A 21,209-nucleotide genomic window follows, 5' to 3' on the forward strand; every position below is an offset into this window, starting at 1 on the left:
TGTGATTCTGTTTTTGATAGTCTTTTGCAGCTCTATCCAACCTTCTAGTTTTCTTTTGCCATGACAGTACTGTCCTGGGGCTAATCCTGGGACTAGTTTTTCTCTCTATTTTTATAGTCCCATGTTTTTCTTGCCTGTCACCAGATATATGTTTTGAATGTGTTACAGAGACCAAGTGGCATGACTTAGCTTGGCTTTTTTGGATCCCTGGACAAAGGTCAATGTCCAGATAATGGAAGTATTCAGGAAACTGAAAACATTATGGCTTAGTTTTTGGCTTTGCATTTCAAACTTGTAAAGAGCTTGTTAGGGTTGTAATTGTCCTTTGGATGGTAATGGCTTGACAGAGTACTGTGTACCTGGATATTTCATTTATGGCCAACTTCTTTGCAGTGTGATTTTGGACTAATCTGACTTGTTTAAACCCAGGCAGATGTTTCCTGCAATCTAGTCATGGCAGAGAACCTGTGTAATGCGAATGTCCCTGCTCTGCCCACCACACCTCTGTAGCTTGAGGATGTCTGGTCACCTCCATCTCTTCCTGCTCTCTCCCCCAGCCTTTGGGGGGAGTGTCTTAAGTGAGAACAACTCACGCTGTAATTTCTTGTTGTGGTTGTGCCAACTTCAGCTGTGTGTGTGGATGCTGCCAGCTGGGAACACAGCATGTCTGGCTCTTTTTCCATGTCCTCAGAGTGGGCACTGGGACCTGGTACCAAAACCCTCCTGTCTGCAACACAGAAGAAAAGGGGTCCTATAGAGCAGTTTTGGAAATCCTTCCTTTGAGGTTTAGCTTGTTTCCAGAGGGTTAATGGCTTTTGTCCAGCGAACCTTTTCTTAGAAAATTAAAACAAACATTACTTTCTGAATGTGGAGGCCTATGACACTTTAAATACTCAGTGCAGTCAGTAACACTTTATAGTGACAAGATTATGATTTAGCATTTGATCATGAGTGATTTATGAAAATTCAGTAAATGTTGAAGCACAGTTTCCTCTCAGCTGCAGTCTGGAGTCTTCTCTCTGTGCAGACTTGCATGCTCGAAAAAGTCATGCAAAGTTGCTTGCAGTCCTCTAGAGAATTATATTTTCCATACACACTTGTGAAAAAAGTATGTGTTGAGATGAGGAAGGAGCATGAAGTAATTCCTGCATTCTTTTTTTGTGGTGTGACAAGCTGAAGTGCCCAGGTCCATTACTTGTCTTTAGTGTTCTTGCCTCAGGGCATATGACTTGAACCTGGCAAATTTCCTCAGACCTGAGTCCTCCTCCTCATTGTCTGAGAGATGTAGCTGTCTCAGGGAGACCTGAATATGGCTGTGCTGGAAAATCCTGTCACTTCGGATGGTGCAAGCAGTCCTTGAAATGAGTCCTAAACTTGGAAGAAGTTTTGTGGTTTTTCAGCTTCTCACCATGCAGCAAAACTGATGTTACCTCTGTGTTTAAGAATACTAATTGGGTAGTTGAAGACAAATTAAATTATATGGGTTGTCTTCTGCAGTAGTTTTCTGATTATTTTATCTTGCATGTCTTCACTTTTTCTCCCTTTACAAGAATCAATGCCTTGTCCTTGGCTTCCCTTCATCCTCCTTTCATGCACACACAGAACTGAGAAAAAAACTTCCAGATTTATCCAGAAATTACAGTTTGAGTTTTTGAAAGTGTGTCTAATGTGAGAATGGCAATTTACAGACATCCAACTTAGATATGTTGTTCTGGAAAGTATATTAACCATCTGCTATCTGAAATATCAGATTTGATTTGGATATTTCAAGTTACATGCCTACTATGTCCAAAATCATTGGTCTCTTAGAAATACAGGCTTCTAAGTTCTCATAGAAATAAAAAAGTGATGTAAAAGGAATATGTGTTACACATTGTTCATATTTTTGTTAAGTGTGAATAACTTTTACAGGAATTGATCTGTTAAGAGGTTCCAGTCAGTTCTTACAAGTCTCTTACACTTTACTGTAAAATTCAGTGACATTTCATGCTAACTCTGCAGATTTCATATTTAGCTTTAAATCATGCTATCATCGAGATTATATGCTAGTTAAAGTGTAATTGGTTAGAAACACATTGCTGCTTCTGCTTTTTTTTCCCCAAATTTTGCTTAAACATAATTTTCTTTGTTTCAAGGTCCATTGTGTAATACAACCCCTGCTGAAAGAGAGTGGAAAAATGTGTCGGGAATTAATCTTGAGCCTGCAATTTTTAATCTGAGACAACATTTTATGTGACGGAGGATTATAGTTGTCTTCCTGACAGAATGTGGGGGAGTATTCAGACACTGATGTGACAGTGTCTGCCACCGTGGTTGCTGGTTGGGTGTCATTCCCTTGCTGGACATCAGGCCATTGCTGCTGAGAATGGCAGTCCCTGATGTGCCAGTTTTTACGCTCCTCATGATGACTCCAAAGTTTCTGATGTAGATTTTTTTTTTTTAAGTCTGCAAATTGCTAAATCCATAGTAAGCTCCATGTATTTGTCAGTGCTTTGTGTCAGTTCACGTAACTCTGAAGCTCAGATGTCACAGTGGATTTTACCTATCTGCGTTTTTCTCCATGCCATTGTACTTTCTGTGACTGGTATAGGTCAAGACCACACATCTGTTGCTTCAGTGCATTAATGATCAAATACCTGCTTTATCGATCCCCTCAAGGTTCATTACTCCATCACTTAGTTATAAGCAATTAACCACATGAGTGGATCTGATCCTTTTCCAAGCGTCTCTGTTCCTGGCTGTCATTGCCAGTAGATCATGGATGGGATAGACAAACTCCCTTTGTAAAGCACATTTTCTTGCCATACCATTTCTATGTGCCGGTCTCGATCTCAAGCAGTGCTCGATCTGTCTTTCTGCCTGCATCACTAAGAAATCTGATCTCATGAGACTTCTGAATTACAAAGTGAAGGATTTTGTAGAGGGTTATTCAAAGTTTCCAGTTTGGCTTCTAGCATGAGTAGCTTTGCTAGGATTAAGTTAATCTGCATGAATGTTCTTCTGTGTCTCAGCCTCACATCTCTTAGGTGAGCTCTATAAAAGTACATTTTTGTGTAGCACTCTATGGTGAAGCTTTAGTCAGCCACTCCATAATACTGATAATAGTACTAATCTTTAAAGAGCAGATGTTCAAAAGAGCTGGGTGTACTTTTTGCTTGTTGACTTCGCTGGGAACTGGGAATTCAGCACTCAGTCTATAGGAATGAGTCCAGAGGAAACTCCAGACGTCTTTTCATGCACCTGTTGAACACTGCTTCGTTGACAGAGTTTTCTTTTACTTGGTACCTAATAACAGGGTATTGCCTCAATTAGGTATTGCCTCAATTCTCATGAGAAAATCTCTATTTGTGTTGTTGGTGTATGAGAAAATTGAGGGTGTGTATGTAACTGGGAAGGCCCTATTACCATGTCTGCATATCTGTAGTTGTAAAACATGATCTATGGCAGCTCAAAATTTAAAATTTGGTGGCATCCCAGGAAATACCTAATTGCATTTGTGCTTCATTACAAGGCTGTCTGCTTTCCTGGAATTTATTTTAGCTAATTAGTTGGAAATGTCAAAATAGTATTTCAGATGACAGAAACATCATATATTATCATACATGAAGCAATTAACTCTTTTGACAGATATTTATTGTAGTGTCATCTTTAATTAAATCTTCAGGGCTCCTAGACATAGAGCAGGTTTTTCTGAAAAGGAAGCATCCCAGCACTTTCAGTGAACATTTGACTGATGGGGCTTAATTGAACTCGGTACTTGAAAGAGTTGGTGGCCTAAACACGAAGATATAGACATGACACAATTTCACAATACAGACGTCTGATATTTTGGCAAAAATTTCAAAATAATCACCACCTTCCAAACTTCTCAGACACTGCAGATATGTTATGCTGGAGAAGATGCATCTCCAGTTGCTCCTGTTCTTCCACTAGTCTGCAGGAGAAAAAAGTGTCATACACTTGTGCTGCTAGGATAAATAATGCTGAAAAACAAGGCAGTATATATGTTTTTAAAAAAAAATCAATTTTTTATTTAGTTCTTGGAGTTATTCATGTGGAAACATGTTACAAATGTGACTGTTTGGTTAGTTCCTCTTAAACAGATAGGTCCTGTAGATGATGTGCCACTGAGAAATAATTCCTGACAGTTATAACTGAACCAGATAAACAGTTCTGCCAGCTCCCAAATAACACTGTAAAACAAAAGGGTTCTGCTTATCGTTTTCCATTTCTTTGTGCCTGTCAAACTATTTAACTGTGCATTACCCATCACAAAGGTTCTCTGTGTTTTTCTGCTTCTCTGCCGTGGTCATGGTTTTTACATTCTCTGTTGCTGGACCTACTGTGGTACACTTGTCCAGCTGTATCACTCCTCAGCTGCTGCTGATCTTCACCTTCAAAGACACTCAGTGGAAGCGCTGCATGAGATTTTCCCTGTCGTGGCCATGTATTAACTAGTACTAACCTGTGCACGTGGTTTTATTTGTTTTTTTCAGGCAGAAACAGCACCAGAAAGCGGCCGAGATGTTCCCAGTGTTCAGATCAGCTCAGGGCAGCACAACTCCAACCCCTCGGGAGCCGGAGGCATGGCAGCCTCCCAGAGCGTGGTCGCTCCGGCCGGAGTCTCGGCAGGTACTTCGGCTGCAGCTTCGTTCTTCATAAGGTAGTTTTTCACCTTTCTGGTTTCCATAACTGCTCATGGGTCTTCAAAGAGTTGTGAAATGCTGTTGAATCTTTGCCATGGGTAGAAGGTGTACTGTGTGGTGCTGGTTGCTGAGAAATGGGGTTGGTCACCTGGTCATGACTTTGGCTTTCTGCTGCCACTGGGGTGCAGGGGTGTGATGGTGACGCCCTCTTTCTCTCTGGAGACCTCAGCAGGAACTTAACCAAAATCCTAGAAATTGTGTATTGGGCATTTTCTAGTCCTTAATGGACATTTCTACCATAAGCCTTTTATTCTGTAGGTTTCCTTGATGCTAAAGCTGAAGTACCAAGTTTAAAAAAAAAGTTAGATTTTTATTCAGTAGCATGGCCTGTGTGTCCAAATGAAAGCTTTTACATGGTTGGTAGCAACAGTTAAAACAGTTTAAGACATTCTTATTTTAACGGTAGCTCAGAACAATCTTTTGCTTTCATTCCTCGGTCTTATAACAAAAACGATATGTTAGTTTTGTTTGGATGTTTGTTGTAATTAGCAATGTTGATTAAATGCACTACGCTGTCAAGCAGATGGTATTTAAAACAACAAAATTCAGGGCTTTGTACTTGCATTCCAACTCCTTTTTAATTCAGAACTGAACATATTTTCAGACAATATTGAAAAACGTATGTCTGTGAATGGCAGTAAAGTCAGATTTATGCACGAAGTGAGAATACTTCTTATCATTTAATCACAATAGTAATTGTGTTGTTTCCTTTTCATTGGTCTTTAACATGTTTTGTACCATTAAATAAATGATGTTTACTATAAGTTGCAGCCTGACTTCAGAAGGAGCTCAACTTCTGAAGTTTTGTTTTTTTAGAAGAATATAGTACAATGAGTCTTAAATGCCTACATATCACAATCTGTCTGTACACAAGAGGTTGGGAAATGACTGCCCTAAGAGCGCTCTGTGTAAGTTAGTGGTTTATCTCTGTGCTGTGGGTTTGAAGCCAACACATAGAAATGGTTGCCTACAGAGGATGATTGGTTTAATTTAAAGATAGGTATCTGAAATTAGTGGGACTGGAGAGGACGAATAAGGGGAAAAGCTCAGGCATCTCTCTTCTTGTTTAGTTACCTAAATAAGGACAGATGAATATTCTCCAAAGTATCTAGAATGGACAGCAGCACAGCTTTTGTTACTGTGTTTCATATTATGGGTATAAACAGTGTGATTTTAGCTTAATCTACTTTGGATTTATTTCAGTGTTAATCTGTATGTCACAAACAAATGTAAAGACATGTCCCTTTCACAGGGTAAGCCAGAAAATAAAATACCTCCCTTGGAAATGAAAGAAATCAGTGCCCAGCAGTCTGAAAAAAGACCCAAAATCTTTTCTCCCATTGATGCTTTTGTCAATGGTCAGCAAAACTCAGTTCTGTTTTTATTGTGAAGCGATTGTCATTAGCTTGAATCAAAAATTCTTGAAGTCAGCAGCAAGACTGCAAATGACATCACTGTACTTTGGATCAGGCCCTAATTGCTTCTCATGAATCTGTCTTTGCCTCAAGTGAATCAGAATTTTATAGCTTTAGCAGCTATGTGCTAGCTAAAACATTTAAAAAACCCATTAGTACCTTGCTTATTCCCTACCCGTGTTTCCTCTGTTCAAAATTGTTTCTCTTCAATTTTTTAACCAAAGAACAGGGCTGGTTGAAATTTTTGTGTGTGAAGCACTTCTGTTTGTTTTTGCGTTGTTGTTGATACACAAAAAATCTCACAAGGGTTGGGGGAGAGAGGTCCTGGCTGGGCTGCTCCCCCAACATTGGCACTAACCTCAGGAGAGGCTCCCTCTGCCTCTGCTCCTTCTCTTCTGACTCCTCATGCCATGGGGACCTTTATGGATCCAAGTTTTCATGCTGAGTCTTCCTCCCACCCTCAAGGTGTGCAGTTCTCAGCAGGAGGGGAGAGGAAGAGGAGAGGATCTTCAAGGATGAGTGAGTTACATAGATGCTGGGAGAAATGGCTTATCCAGGGACCACAGGTATTAGGATATCAGCAGTCTGGGGTTTTTTGTCCAGTACTGGTGGGCTGTCGGGCTTCTTTGCTTCAGCCTTTCCAGTCCTGTCTGTTTCCCTTTGCACCATCCAGCAGTGAACTTGCTGAGGAAGAAGGTCAGCCCTGCCTCGCATCCTTTGCAGCAGCATCCACTTCTCTCTCCTTCATCTCTCTGTTCAGCTAATCCTCTCTCAGGAAGCACCTGGAGATGAAAGAGAAGTCATGGCAGTAGTGTTAGGCTGTAGTCCCTGTTCATTACATTTGCTGATTTTTTTTTCCTTGCTGTGTTTCACACCTCAGCCACTTAAATTCTGAACTTTGTAGCAAAGCCAGCGTCTTACTCATGTTATGCAGAGCCTGGCACATTTTGTTATTGTGGAATAAATGCAGTTAATATATTGATAATCTCACAGACATACACACAGATATATATATTTTTTTTCGCAAATCATTGGCCTCTCTTTGACCGAGTCTATTGAGACCTTCATTTTTTTACATGAGCCTTCTGTAAAAGGAGCTCTGGTTGGAACTTTTGCCTTAGAAATAGAGTAGCAAGGTAAAAATTTGCATGCATATTAATGTTCAGTATATTCAGGTGTAGGGTTAGTTACTTTGGAAGACAAAGCCTTCATAGGATGCTTGTGACAACTGCATTTGTGATTTTCTGAGCCACAGTGACACTAGATATAGATTTTTTTTCCACATGAATAAAGGACTTCAGTCTAATTCTTCATGAAACAGCATTAACTGTGCTTGTACAGCACAATTAGCTTTTGGATTGTGACATGGTTTCCTGGCAGCATATAAATGTCTTTTTCACATTAAAACTAGAGTGTCTATTTGGTGAAATAACAGCCTTACACTCTTGCTTGTGGACTGGTTTTTTGGTTGGTTGCTTAGTTTTTTACTCCAGGTTGTTCCTTGAGAGTCAGAGTTTTGTGTTTTGAAGGTCACAAACTCAAAAGATGATACAGAGAGTTCATTTCCTCACCTGGAAAATAAAAACTAAGAACTGCAGTAAAACTTTTACCTGGTGAGAAGAGGTACCCAAGATTAAAATGAATATCTTTAAGGTATTCTTTGCAGTGAATGCATTGATTTTGTTAAGCATATGTGCAGCCCAAATCTACATATTCATCCAAAACTCTTTCTCATTTGAATGTCATATTTAATTTCTTGAAGCTTAATTATCTTCAGCTTAAAAAAAAGTATTTTATTCATTACCAAGAAATGCAGAGAAGTGCTAAGTATTCAAAATCAAAGCCAAATATTAAAGACAGCAGACAGAAGCGTATTAAGAAATTAAATCAGTTTTAAGCTTTTTTCCTCACTGTGATCTGTCACAGAAGGAGGAAAGCTTTGATTAACATCTGACTGTGTCACGCAAGCAAATTGCCAGACATTACTCACTGGTTGTGTTACCGAAGGACCAGAGGTTTTAGCAGAAAATGGAGCTTCTCAGTAGGTCACTGACAGAATAAGAAAGCTCAGGCAAAAAGCACAGCTCATGTTCATGGATGGCTGTGAAGAGACTCCCAGTTCACCCTTACGATTCAAGAGAAGTTTATTCTTGCATTCTTCAGATTTAAGAAGAATGCATCTGGCCTTTGTCCCTTGGTGTAACATGAACTGTGCCTTGCCTAGTGCTCCACATTTTATACCTCTTTCCAGGTGTCCTTTTTTTTTTTTGTATAAGGAACCTGAACAAACTTTATATTATTAAGTGAAAATATGTGAGATAATTGTAGGACCCTTCTGTGGGTTATGCTTGCAACTAAGTAAATATTGGCATATTTTGTTATAAAACTGTGATAAGTTCCTGGGCTTTTTCGTCACCTGGACACCTGGGAAGGAGAGGAAATGGTGTTTCCAAGAACAGGCAGGAGAAGGGCAGCGATGAGGAGAAGAGGCATGCACTTGGGAAGAGGTTAATGGGCTATCTGACAAAAAAGGAAATACCACCCCCTTGGGAGGAGAATCAAGACCCCCAATAAATCGAAGCTGTCACCATTAACATGCCATTTCTGCCTGTTGGTGGCTGGTGACAGTGGTGGCAGCAGTGCCTGTGCTGCTGTTTGGGTGAGACCATGGGGACCTGCCCCCAGTGCACAAGCTGGAAGGAAGGTTTGAGCAGTGACAGGGCAGCTAGGATGAATCAAAGCTGTTTAGAAGAAAATGGATATCAAAGCAAGCAGTGTTGAGCAGAAGACAAACTGTATTAAGTCTGTCTTCTAAAATTGTCATCTTCTTTGATGTCGAGTTGTTGATCTTTTCAAACTGTCTTGGTCACAGGTTGCACTTGCTGCTCTGGCACTGCTGCCTTTGAAGCGGGGAAATATCTCTATAGTTGCAGCTTCTTTCCCTTGTATCTGCCTGCTTTTGTTTGACAAATTACTCTTCCAAACATATAACACTCACTATGCACTCACTGGTTTTCAGTTTTCTAAATTATTTGCAGTGTTGCTGGGCTTTGGTAGATTAAAAACATTTAAGTTAATAAATCTGGAGAATTACAGTGGTGAATCACACCCATTATCCTTCCACTCTCATCTTCCTGCATGTTTGGGAAAGCTGTGTCAATTTAGACATGATATAAAACATTGCACATGATATGCTTTTTGCAAGCAGCTTTTCTTAACAGAATATACAATCTCCAAGTAACGTAATTGAACATCTGAAGAGTTGAAATAAGTGTAGTTGTCTTTTTCTAGAGTCAGGATATTCCATCATATTTTAATGCCTGTGAGTTTGGATTAAAGAATCTAATTATTCACTAATGAGCAGTAATGGTACATATAAACTAAGGGTCACTATCCTATTACAGGCACCTGATGGTTCACTGATAAGCATTTGGTCATTAGATTGACCATAAAATATAGTCAATAATTGAGGTTGCTCATAGAGCAGACACCTTATCAGCTTTAGGCATGGTGGGACAGCTTGTCAGTACTCTGTGTCCTGATTGTGCTGTGACTGAGCATATGATTAGGGTATTGAAGCAGTCTGTATCTAATGAAACTGCAGGAAAGGCATAGCAATATTAGCACAACCACTAAATGACTAATGTGTTTTTGTTCCAAGCCTTAGACACTTCAATTAGTTCCAATAAACTCTGATCTAGTGTAGCGGTAGGCAGAGAATTCAGATATTTTGTGTACAAGCTTTCATTACACTAGTCAGAATTTGTAGCATTTAGGGGACAGATGAAATCTGTGGGGCTTTGAATGAAAAATGGTGGAAGTAATAAAGGCTGCCATTACTGTTTTTACCTCTTTTTTTTCAGTTTTTTTTTTCATTTTTTAGATTTAGAATACTGAGACAATGCCTAATGCCTGATTTAAGAGATGAAGCTGATAGCAGCAAACTAGATGTCTACATTTTGCTTTAAGGTCTATTCATGCAGTTCATGTAGGCTTGTGCATATAATGTAAACTTAGAATGTGTTCCTTAGCGTTTTCTACCATATGGAACATTAGTCAAATAGTCTTGTCTTGAAAGCTTTTGTAGAGATATTGATTTTGCTGTGCTTCAAACTGGTGCTGAGAAAATAACCTCAGAACCCATTCTTTTATGATTTTTTTTTTCCATGAGGATGCCTTAACTTTCATAAATTATTTAATATGGTGAAGGGTGCAAAATGCCTTTTGTCTTTCTGAACTGCTGTTCAGGCGTCTGTGATGCGACCTTGGAAAGTAACCATAGAAACATGTTAAAAGCATCAACTGAAAATCAGTAGTTCAGTTTGACAGTGATGCAAATTCTGTGAAAGAAGATTATGATGTATTAGGAACACTTGAGGCATATATTACTGCTAACCTGTTAAACCTGATTATTCCATGACTACCAGTACTTTCAGAATTTAATGCAGGGGGAAAAAAAGAGAAGAAAAAAACCCCATACTTTTTTTTAAGTTGCTGTGTTTAAGATGTTTCTAAGTAAATCACCTCAGCCTGTCATTCTCTGTCCTGTTAAAAGCAAGCATTATATTTCTGCTAAGCTCATAATGTAATTCCCTGTATTTAATAGCTGTAAACTTTTGCCCAGTACCCTGCTGGGATGCCCAGGTATCCTGCCTTTGTGCGGAGCTGGCACAAATTAAGTCTCTTTGACAGATAAAGTGGATAACTGGGTTACGAATAAGCAGTAGTTCACCAAAAGGTGAGGAAAATGTGTAATTCATTGAATCCTGAGTTAGAGATTGTTGTGCTGACCTGTAGTAGTTAAACTAGTCTGTGAGACTGAAACAGAAGTGCTTACTATAGTAGCAGGTAACCATAGTAAATTCTTGATAAATCATGGGTCAGGAGAAGCAGCACAGTCACTTATTAAAGCTTCCTCAGTAAGCATAACCCATGCCTAAGGATTCCTGTGTTGAGGTGATGTGGGAAAATTTTCTTTGAACTGGTTACCTAGGAAAGTGGGGTACCAGCTCTTCCCAATTAAGGCTGCTTTGCTGGCAGATTTATCCAAAACCCATGCATGGTTTGTCTCTAATTTACAGTGTCATAGCAGTATCATGGGATTGCAGGGCTCCTCAGGGACATCACGGCTTGCTGGCATTAATGCAGCCCAACAGCCCCTCAGTGCGCCGTCCCTTCTTTGTTAAATGCCTGGAATGCCCCAATTTCTCTTGTGACCATTTGGTCACTGGTCAGGAAGGTTGGCTGAGAAATTTGTGGCTTGGGGGAGAACTATGGATGTGCAGATGAAGTGGAGCATCCAGCTGTTTCAAGGGTCAGCCAGATACACAATTAGATGCATAATTATTCTTTCGCCCTTAATGACCCCCCTACTCTGGACTTAGAAGGCTGGAGCAGCCCTGCGGTGTCCTCCCCACTGCATGGGGCTGGAGAAAGGGATGCCCTCCTGTTGCTTTTCTCCTCTCTGCATGGAGCTGGGAAGAGCAAGAAAGCCCTCATGCAGATGTGCAAATGGAGAGGGAGCGGGTGTCACCAAAGGGCTTGCCTTGTCTTGCCGGTGCCATGCCGTGGCTGCTGGAATGTGGTTGCTAGAGAGCAAACATGACCCGCACGTAGCACAGCACTATGTGGGGACAGGGGACGGGGCAGGGTGTGAGGCATTGTGCAGTATCTTGTATCATCTCAGGGGAGCTTAAGCTTTCTTAGTTGCTGTGGCAGCATAATACTGCCTGTAATTAAGGACAAACAAAGAGTGCGTGCTTTAGGTATATCCCGTTTCATGTTAGCCTGTAAGGAGGATAAATTAGGAGATAAGCCTGAATTTAGTAGTCTTTGTTCTTGGGAACACAAATGACTCTCAGGACAGCATGTTTAGCAGTGGAACATCGTTACTGCTAATACAGCATCGTACATTTACACAGTGTGTTATCAGCGTATGGTGAGCCAGGCCCCCTGCTATGGAGAGCTCATCTATGATGGCTGTGAGATTGACTGGGCAAACAGAGATGAGGCACAGAGCTGTAGTTCAGCAAAGGGAGGAGGTAAAGAAATTGGAGTAGCTGAGGGGAGAGGGAAGGTAGAGTTTGGATGTCAGTTCTGCTGAGTTAGAACACTACTGAAAGCGTGAAAAATGCCCCAAAGTCTAACAGATTTGTGATCAGGATATGCCTGTTGATTTTGAGGGGACAGGCACTGAGTGATCAGCCAAGGTGGAGAGCACATGGTGATGATTTGAGAGAGCCTCAGAGGGAACTGGGCGGTGACCAGATGAACCAGCACTGGGCATCTGTGAGTCATTGCCTTGGAAGATGAAGCTCCCCATACAGAGTATTAAGGATCGTGGTGTATGAACCAAGGAGAGATGATGCAAGACATCAATGTCAGGGACATGTTTGGAAGGAGAAGCCTCACTTGGATAGCACAGGCTGTAGCACTTGTGGGTGAACTGGTTGGGCAGGAGATGGCAGAGTGAAAAAAGGAGGGAACCTGCTGCCAAACACATTGGCAGGAAATATGAAAAGGAGTAAACAGTGAAAGATGGGAAAAATGGATCTAATAATGTGGGAACCTCATGATTAGGTCAGGATTTTGGAGAGGGTGTTCTAGGTCTTTATTCCAGGTTCATTGCAAAAGCAGAATTGGGGCACAACAAAGCACTTGCAGTGTTTCCTGCTGACTGAATACCTTAAGGATCTTTGGCATGTGAGGCCACCCCTAAGGAGGACTGATTTTTGTCAGCTCCGAGTGCCTTGATGGATGATAATACAAGAGGTTCTGGAGTACTGGAGGCAGCCCCTCCAGGAGATGTGATGACTTTCTGAGCTACTGTAGGTGGTTCAGTACAGATGGTGGTTGCAGTGAGTGGGTCTTGGGTTAGCTCTATATTCTGAGATGTCCTTGATGCCCATGAGGAAGAGCAAAGAAGAATAATTTAAAACATATGTGTCCACAAGTATGCCAGAGGGGAGACTTCAGACCTACCCAAGTTTGAATTTATTTGTGGGGATAAATGGCGGTCAGTGGATTTTAAACTAGGGAAAAGTCTGAAGTATTTGACTGGAGTCATGCAGATATTTCTTCTTACTTTGTCCTCTCTTGGATCTTCTGCTTGCCTGGACTTAATATTTTCTCCCTTAATTTTAGGATTTTTTTATATGATCCTTTCTATATTTTCTCCTTCCTCCCTAGCTGAACACACCTGATCATTCTGTTTTCCTGACTGTATGGAATCTTGCTGTTGTCTGGCTACCAGAGTCTCTCTTTCCGTTTGGCTTTTTCCCTTCTTTCTGCCCTTCCTAGCTTGTCAAGAGGAGTACTTCTCCTGCCTCCTCCTCACCCCAGCCTTCCCAGTCTGCCTGCTTTTTTGGTTCCTGGACTCCTGAACACCAGCGCTTGCTCTGACTCCGTTATTTGGGGCTCCTCAGCTTGGCAGCAGTGGCAGCTGCACTGGTGGTTTTGCTGCAGTGGGAATGGAGCATTCCATAGGTAAAATGATAATGGTTACTTTCCTGTGGGGATGTACTTTGACAGTTTGCACCTGTTTTATAACTTTGTTAGTGACTTTCAGACTCTTCCAGTAACATATTTAACTATTTTAATATGTTGTTAAGACAGACAGACTTAGCAGGTGAAATAGTTAAACCAGACTGATAGTTGAGTATTTAGTTCTCATGGCTAACTTGCAGTCAATCTAACACTAAGTTTATGATGTGCAGGATGTGGTTTGCAGGGCAGATGGACTTTGAAGTGACACTTTCTCTCTTCTGAGCAACATTGCTTTGCTTGCTTGTGCTTGTGGCAAAATAAGACATCCCGCATTATCATTTATAACAAAAATGAAATGTCAAGCCAAAATAATGCACTAGCACTATAGCTGCAGTGCTTGATCAACTGCAGGAATTCTCTGAAGATACTTTTAAATTCTCTATGAAATATCATTGCATTTTGGCTTTCTAAAACTTCCTTCATCTTTCCTGCTGGAGGATGGAAGATGTTTCTTTTGGCAGGACATTTCAAACAGCTTAGCCAGTACCTCACTCAACATCAGTATAGTGCTGCTCTTGGGGTTGCTTTCTGCTTCGCTGGGCTTTTTGTGTCCACAGTGGTGGAGCTCACTTATTAAGAAGCACTGCCTTATAGAGTTTTTACTGGGAGTAAATGACTCAGTGGAAGTTAATCAGCATAAAATGAATCTAATCTAAATGTTATTAGTGAAGCTTGTTGGAGTTCAGGGCAAGCTTCAGAATATCCTTTGATACTGTGTCTCAGCAGGTCTTCAGGAGTCGCTAATTTCTACTGAAATTTGAAGTTATCATCTTTGGGTCAGAAATAGTCAAATCTCTCCATCCTCAGTGAAGGAAGAACATGCATCTCAAATTTTCCTGTCAAGTGCTATTTTAAATGGTGCTGTAATTTCAGCCCATTATACCTCTGAGAAATATCACTTCAGAACTGATGTCAGTTAAATAAATCATAGAAACCCTGGGTCTAGAAGCCCATGTGTCCCTCCTCTGTTTAAAAATAGTCATTGTGTGGGCATGTGACTCCTGTTCTTGGGTGATTTCCCCTGCATCATTTAGTGCTGTCAGTGACCATTTAACTCACTAACAGTAGGAATAAGTAAATGCCCCCCTGAGAAGTTATTTGCTTGGCAGTATAGGTGTCAAGACTTTGACTAAGCATCTGAAATAAAACCCAGCTGAAGTGGGAATGGATCCTCTGTGGATTTTCTAGATGTTCAATAAAATATGGAACTGAGGGAGCTGAAATTGATGAGAAAGGTTTGCCTGTGGGCATGGTGTGTTGGGGCAAAGGAAGGTAACCTGAACATGTAACCCACCCCACAGCTTTTAAGGTAAAGGAGGCATTACAGTCACAGATGCTCACTTGTATTCAGACTGGTATATGCAATCAGGAATGTGAAAATAGTGAATTTGCCCCCCTTTTAGTCCTTCTCTTTCCTGTCAGATACTTGTCTGAATCTAGTGCTTCAGATGAACTCTTGTTAGTGATGTCATGTATTTTCTCTCTCATCTTTTCCACTTGCAAGTGCATCTATTTCTTCCCTGGAGCAACCTGAATGAGCAGAATGCTTTTGCTTTTCATAGCAAATTGTTTTTGATGAATAGCATGGAGTGTAATATCTTTTGTAACAAAAAACTTATTGGCTTCTCTCTGTGCATCAGGAGCTGATAGTACAGAGCAAAATTTTAAGTGATCTATTTAAGTGATTACTTTAATAATGAAGGGCTAGTTAACACCATTGCTTAAATTTCATTACTTTGTAGCTTTAAAAATGTCTTTATTACTTTTTCTTGACAGAATACAAATGAGGCTAGAATTCTGTTTTGCTCAACCTGACTGTTTCATGAGTCTGTGTCTTGCTGGCAAATAAGTCCAACGTTTTTTGCCTAAGGAGTGTGCTTAGATTGATGTGGTTCTGCCTGCTTTAGCTCAGTTAGGTCATGAAACAGAGCTGGGAAATAGTGCTGGCGTTCAGGTAGCTGTATTTTCACTACATAGCTATGCAGTGTGTAGCCTGGGAACTGACATATTTCTATATTAGGTGTTGACAGTCTTGCTTACTTAAAGATTAACCTACACAGGTTTTCAGCAGTTTGTCATATGGTACAATTGTAAACAGCGAGTGTGGAAGTGCAGCAATATGTTCGTCTGCTCTTGCTTTGTTTAACATCATTAGTGAACAGAGCTGGAAATGGTATGTGGCAGGCTGCGGTGACTAGCTGTTATTCTGGTGAGTGTATGTGTATATATATAAAAGTCAGTTCCTGAATGCTGGTCCTGGCTGCTGAAGCAATGTTCTTTGGCCAGAAAAGCGCCTGAAATCTACAATCTGAAGAGAATACGGAACTGACGTTACCCATGACAATTTTGTAGCAGCAACCTCGGAAGCTGCTGGTTTGGGAGAGCGGAAAAAATGGCTGGAGTGTAACTATCAGTGCTTGTGAGGGTCTGCTCTTTGGTGTTTCTCAAACCTGGGGAAAAATTGCAGAGAAGCATAGTTAAAACTCCTCCTTGAATTCCTGTATGAATACTACTTGAATGCTTGAAGATGGGCTTGATTGGTTGCTTCTGCTAAATTAATAATGTGTAGCTGAGAGGAAGGATCACTCTTGGTTCTGTATGGCATGAAGAAGCTCTTCTTATTTCAGGGTACCCAGCTGGTTTGTTTTAACTTGTCATCTTCTAGAGGTCTCTTTGAGATTATCCCAAAGTGGCTTTGCCTGGCTTTTCTCTATGGTGCCTAAATTTAGGTGACACTTGATTATTTCTCACTGATGCATGAAGCCCTGATTCCATACTTTATGAAGCTGTGAATACAGTAGGAGGAGAACAACAAGGATAGTCAGAAATCAAGGAAACCTGAACTGTGAGGAAAGGTTGGAAGGATTAGAACTTGTCAATTTGTAAAAGAAAATACTAAGGTGTGGTAGTGGCTTTCATACAGGTAACAGCTTCGGCAGGAGAAGGAAATAAGCTCCTCTGCATATCTGCTGATGAGGTGGGGGGAAGATAAAGAATGAGAGACATGAGATGTGAATTTTCGAAGAGTAAGACTAGTTAAAAACTGGAATTGATTGCCTCGGGAGGCTGTGGACTTGCTTTAACGAGAGGTTTCTAAGAATAAATTGGAGAAATATATATTGGATTGTATTAGGTAAAGTTCATCCTACCCTTTAGCATTGGGAAAGTGTAGATAACCTCTTAAAAATCTCTTCTGGATTCATCTTCTTCCAGCTGTGAGAAGATGCTTTTCCTAATAAATAGCTGATTTTTATTTCTGCCTTGCTGATTTTAATAAGAGACAGTAAGAGAAAAGTAAGAGGTCAAAGTGAAATTCAAGCCCAGATTGCATGAACCTAGTCTTGTATTGGAGATACTTTCTTTTATAATGTTGGTGTGGTAACATCCCCACAATATTAAATGTGGTTTGACATTTTGGAATGTTTCAGAATAATGGGTTTCTATTGAAATTTTATTACCATCACCCATTATAGAAGTGCCATTGTTTGAGGCTGTGCATTGTGATCCAGATGAACTGATTATTTATTGAGGAAGTTGAACCACGGAAATAAGGAACATTAATTGTTTGTTCTTCCCGGCAGTGCTTCTCAGCAACATTGCTGGGACAGCTAAGCAAACAAAGGTTTGGTGCTGTACTTGTATAGTGGTACTAAGTGGGGAAAGCCTTTATATCCTCCTGGGGCTATATCTGCATCCCAGGAACCTCTAAGCTTGTTCTAGGGGGAAGAAGAGACCATAACCTCAAAGTTTTATGTATATTTTAGAAGTGGTTTCTTGGGCAAAATTTACTGTAGAAATACAGATGGTGCCTATCCTTTCCAAACCTTCATGACAGATTTAGACATTCCCAGTTTTCTCTTTAAAAATGTCTTTTTCTAAATCACATTTTATTTTCCACGTTGCATGCTGTTAGCGGAAACTGACTTTTAATTTTGCTTGGGGTTTTGGGTAGCAACTACACTTTTTCATTGTGCTACCTTTTTTAATTTTAGAACCACAAATCAAACAGTAATACGGATAAGAAAAATAATAATGCCAACCAAGTGTATTCTGTGAATTGCGGAAGGCTTGGGACAGAGTGCTGGAGGGTGTATTGTAGGACATCCGTCTATTTATTATCTGTATTGATGAGTAATTAAGGAAACAATAACTGGAACTGCAGATATGATGATAGGCTGTGACTTTCCCACTGCTTCCTTTAGGGCTGGTTTGCAGTGGGAAAAGCTTGGGATATTGGTTATGGGAGGTGGTTGATGCCTTGTTGGAACTGGGAAAGTTCAGGAAAGCTTTGCTTTAGAGTAGACTGATTCTCAGTGTAAACCTGCATCTACAATCTTGCAAACTTTGCAGAGGGTTCAGAATCAGGATAAAAGTCACTTCCACGATGTCTGTCAAGGTCAAACCAAAAGTCTTGAGTAAGCATTCTCTTAAGTAAACTCTGAATGTCAGGCTATTTAAGGCCTGGACTGTACACTTCTTTGGCCTTGACCCTTTCAGTGAAGCCCTTAAGCGTTCTCACAATATGAATAATGATTGTGATCTCTGAAAGATAAGGCTGGCTAATAACACTAAAACTGTTAATATGTAATGAGTCATGCTGAAATGAATGTGCAGAAGTTTTATTTTTCTTGTCCGTGGATGTTAGTAATGGGAAGCAGGACTCCCAGTTCTCTTTTTGACTTGTCGCAGTTTGTCCATAAACCCACGATGTCAATTAAGTCCTCTGCATTTATCTCAGTTGACCCATTTCTAGCATGCATCCCAGAGCATATTTCACATCCCTCTTCCTTCTGAAGCTTAATAAATTCCACAAAGTGTTAAGCAAAAATTTTGTAATTTTGCATAGTTATAAAAGTTTCAAATCTACTTTTCTTTTTTTTTTTTGTGGAGAAATTATGCCCAGAAGGAATGCTTAAGAGATTTAAACTGTGCTGTTTACTTTCACAGCTATAATGTGCAGAACGTGTGCAGTGAGTGTAAGCTAGAAGCAGCTTGCTGTATATCAGACTATCTGAAATGTCATGCTAACTACATAGGCAGAATTTAAAATAAAAAATAGTATGGTTCTTTCAATGAGCAGGCTTTGTAGAGGCTGTTGTTGCACAGTTCTTGTTCCCTAGATGCTAAGCATTATGTAATTGATCTGGCCATAGTTTTCCTCACTGGTCTCATCCATGCATGGCAGAAAACCTAGTAATCTGTAAATTGTGTGGGGTAAGGAGCAGGTTAGAGATTGTCCCTTGTCATTTGATATTTGAGTGCCCCTGCATGGGCCATATATTAGTTTTATTTTCTACTGTGACACCTAGCTATGAGGAAAGAACTCTCCAGAGCGTCTTAAAAGACATCTTCTATTAAAGAGGGAAAGAGTTAAGCAAAATGCAGACAGTAGATCTCACAGCTGGAGGTAAAAGTAATATACATGAATGTCTCTCATGCTTTAATTGGTAGAGAAGCTTAGGAGTATGGAGCTTAGTTTCCCTTGCGAGAATGTTTTGTAGAAGAGTGCTTGTGAAGGCTGAATGGGGAAAGCAAAGTTAGGTGGAAAGTGTATAACTGTGACAAAGCTGTGACAAAATGCTTGGCAAATGCCTGGAGAAACAAATGACTGTAATATGTAAGTTTTGCATAGTATTCCCTACAGGTCATAATTTTTCCTGTGAGGAAACAGAAGTTGATGATGAAGAAAGTCAGACAGCCCACCGTGGTGCTGAAGATGTATGTGAGGGCTTCCTGTGCAAGATTAAATTTGAGAAAAAGAAGCAAATCAGGCAATAGGCATGGCACCCAATTAGGCTCCTACAGAAAGTGATCTGGTACGAGCTCAAATTCTGTCTTTCTGGTGCTAGGCAAAAAGGGCCCAGTTTAGGAGAGCTTTGCCTGCCCTGTCTCCATGTAACAAATTTCTCCTGAGAAAAGGAATGCTGGAGAAAAGACACAATGGAAACTTAGGTATAGATTCAGTAATGGGTTGTTGGATAAGGACTGCAGAAAATCTAGCACTCTGGAGTGTTTTGGGATTGGTTTCATGTAAATACATCCTCTCATGAATTTTTCTGAAGTAAGGAGGTTTGTGAAGTTGGATTTTGTTTTAATTTATTTGGGCCCCTGTCCAGACCAGCTTGGCCTATATTTTGGCCTAATGAGTACTTGGCTGGGATGCCACCGAGTATATTGTTGGTTCTGCAAGAAGTTCATAAGGATTGATGAGTCCTTATGCTGTGCTCTTTGCCTGGGCAAGTCCGGGAGCCCAAGCAAAGCATATGAAGGCTGCTGCCCAACTGGCTTTTTGTTAAAGAACTGACTGTGCTTTTTATAGGGGCTGAGGATGACAATTACTTGAATTCATATTCAGAGTGCATGGCTTGATAGTGATGTTTTGTTTTGTCTAAATCAGCCTATTCTTTCCATTAGATACCTAACCTTTCCCAAAACAACAAATAAAACCAAACCCCACAAGCTGTTTGATACTGCTGGTACATGATATCTGTGATGTTCCAGCTCCAGAAACAACCTTGTTTTAATGTCAGGCAAAGTCATTCTTGCATTCAAACACAAAAAGGTTGTAATTAAGCTTTGTGCTCTGTTACCTGACAAGAGATGCTTTTTAAGTGTGAACCATATACATCATTATTAGTGCTATTGGCCTGTTGCCCATCAAAGCACTGATTATTTTCTACAACAGCTACTCCAGTTCCTCTCCTTTTAGTTTCCTGTTATCTCACATGGACATCAGCAGTCCCTTTGCCAAATTTCTTTGTAAAACCATGGCACTCCAGACTCATAGGAAGAGGATTTATCAGCACTACAGCAGTTAATTGCTTTAGCTAGTAAATGGCATTGTCCTTTGAACAGTGGAGATGCAGAAAGGTGGCACATATTGTCAAAAGCAAACCACTTTGAAAGTTGTTTGGGAGTTAAGAGAACTAGAAGTGGATTCAGTATCTTAGATCTGCTTATCAAAATGTCCCAGAAATATGCTACTGAGGTATTTTGAGAGATTCTGTACTTCTAAAAAGTGGAATTTCTCTTGATTTATTTGTATGCTTTGCTTAGCTAGGCCTGTTTGGGTGCAGTTACTCCTTGAGTGTTAGTGCTTAGTTGGCTGCTTGAATACACAATTCCTGAGTAAATTTGTCCTTTGTATCTCATTCTCTTTCATGTATGTTTCCCAGAGGAGCTCCTTTAGCCAGATCTGTTGCAGGAGTAATTATTTCATCAGGATTTAATGTATAGCTTGATTGCGCTTTGAAGACATTCTCTTGAGGAGTTTTTATAATTTCAACAAGGGATCATAGCATGTAAACAAGAAAATAAACATTATCTTTCATATTAATCAACAAGATGATTAAATAATAACCACAATTGTTAATTGGTACTTGGAGATAGAGGCTAATGACTGTCTTGAGTTCCACAATGGCAGTACCAACAGGTAGAGACTCTTTCCTGCACAGTAAAGCTGTATATAATTTAGGAGGCATTACGGTTTTAATGTGCAGCTGCAACCACTGTGAAGTTGTGCAACTGTGTGCCTGGTGTCCTA

The 21,209-nt window shown here is 40.3% G+C and overlaps 1 protein-coding gene across 1 annotated transcript in view; it reads left to right on the forward strand.

Annotated features, from left to right (window-relative positions):
- KIF26A (kinesin family member 26A) overlaps positions 1-21,209 on the forward strand; it is a 99,859-nt gene that overhangs the window by 46,301 nt on the left and 32,349 nt on the right. Inside the window, exon 4 of the mRNA XM_027674086.1 lies at positions 4,497-4,663. Coding sequence (XP_027529887.1) covers positions 4,497-4,663 — 167 coding nt within the window. The remainder of the gene's footprint in view (positions 1-4,496; positions 4,664-21,209) is intronic.

Source organism: Neopelma chrysocephalum, unplaced genomic scaffold, assembly GCF_003984885.1.
Source record: "Neopelma chrysocephalum unplaced genomic scaffold, ASM398488v2 Primary Assembly neopelma1_24, whole genome shotgun sequence".
Taxonomy (NCBI): Eukaryota; Metazoa; Chordata; class Aves; order Passeriformes; family Pipridae; genus Neopelma; species Neopelma chrysocephalum.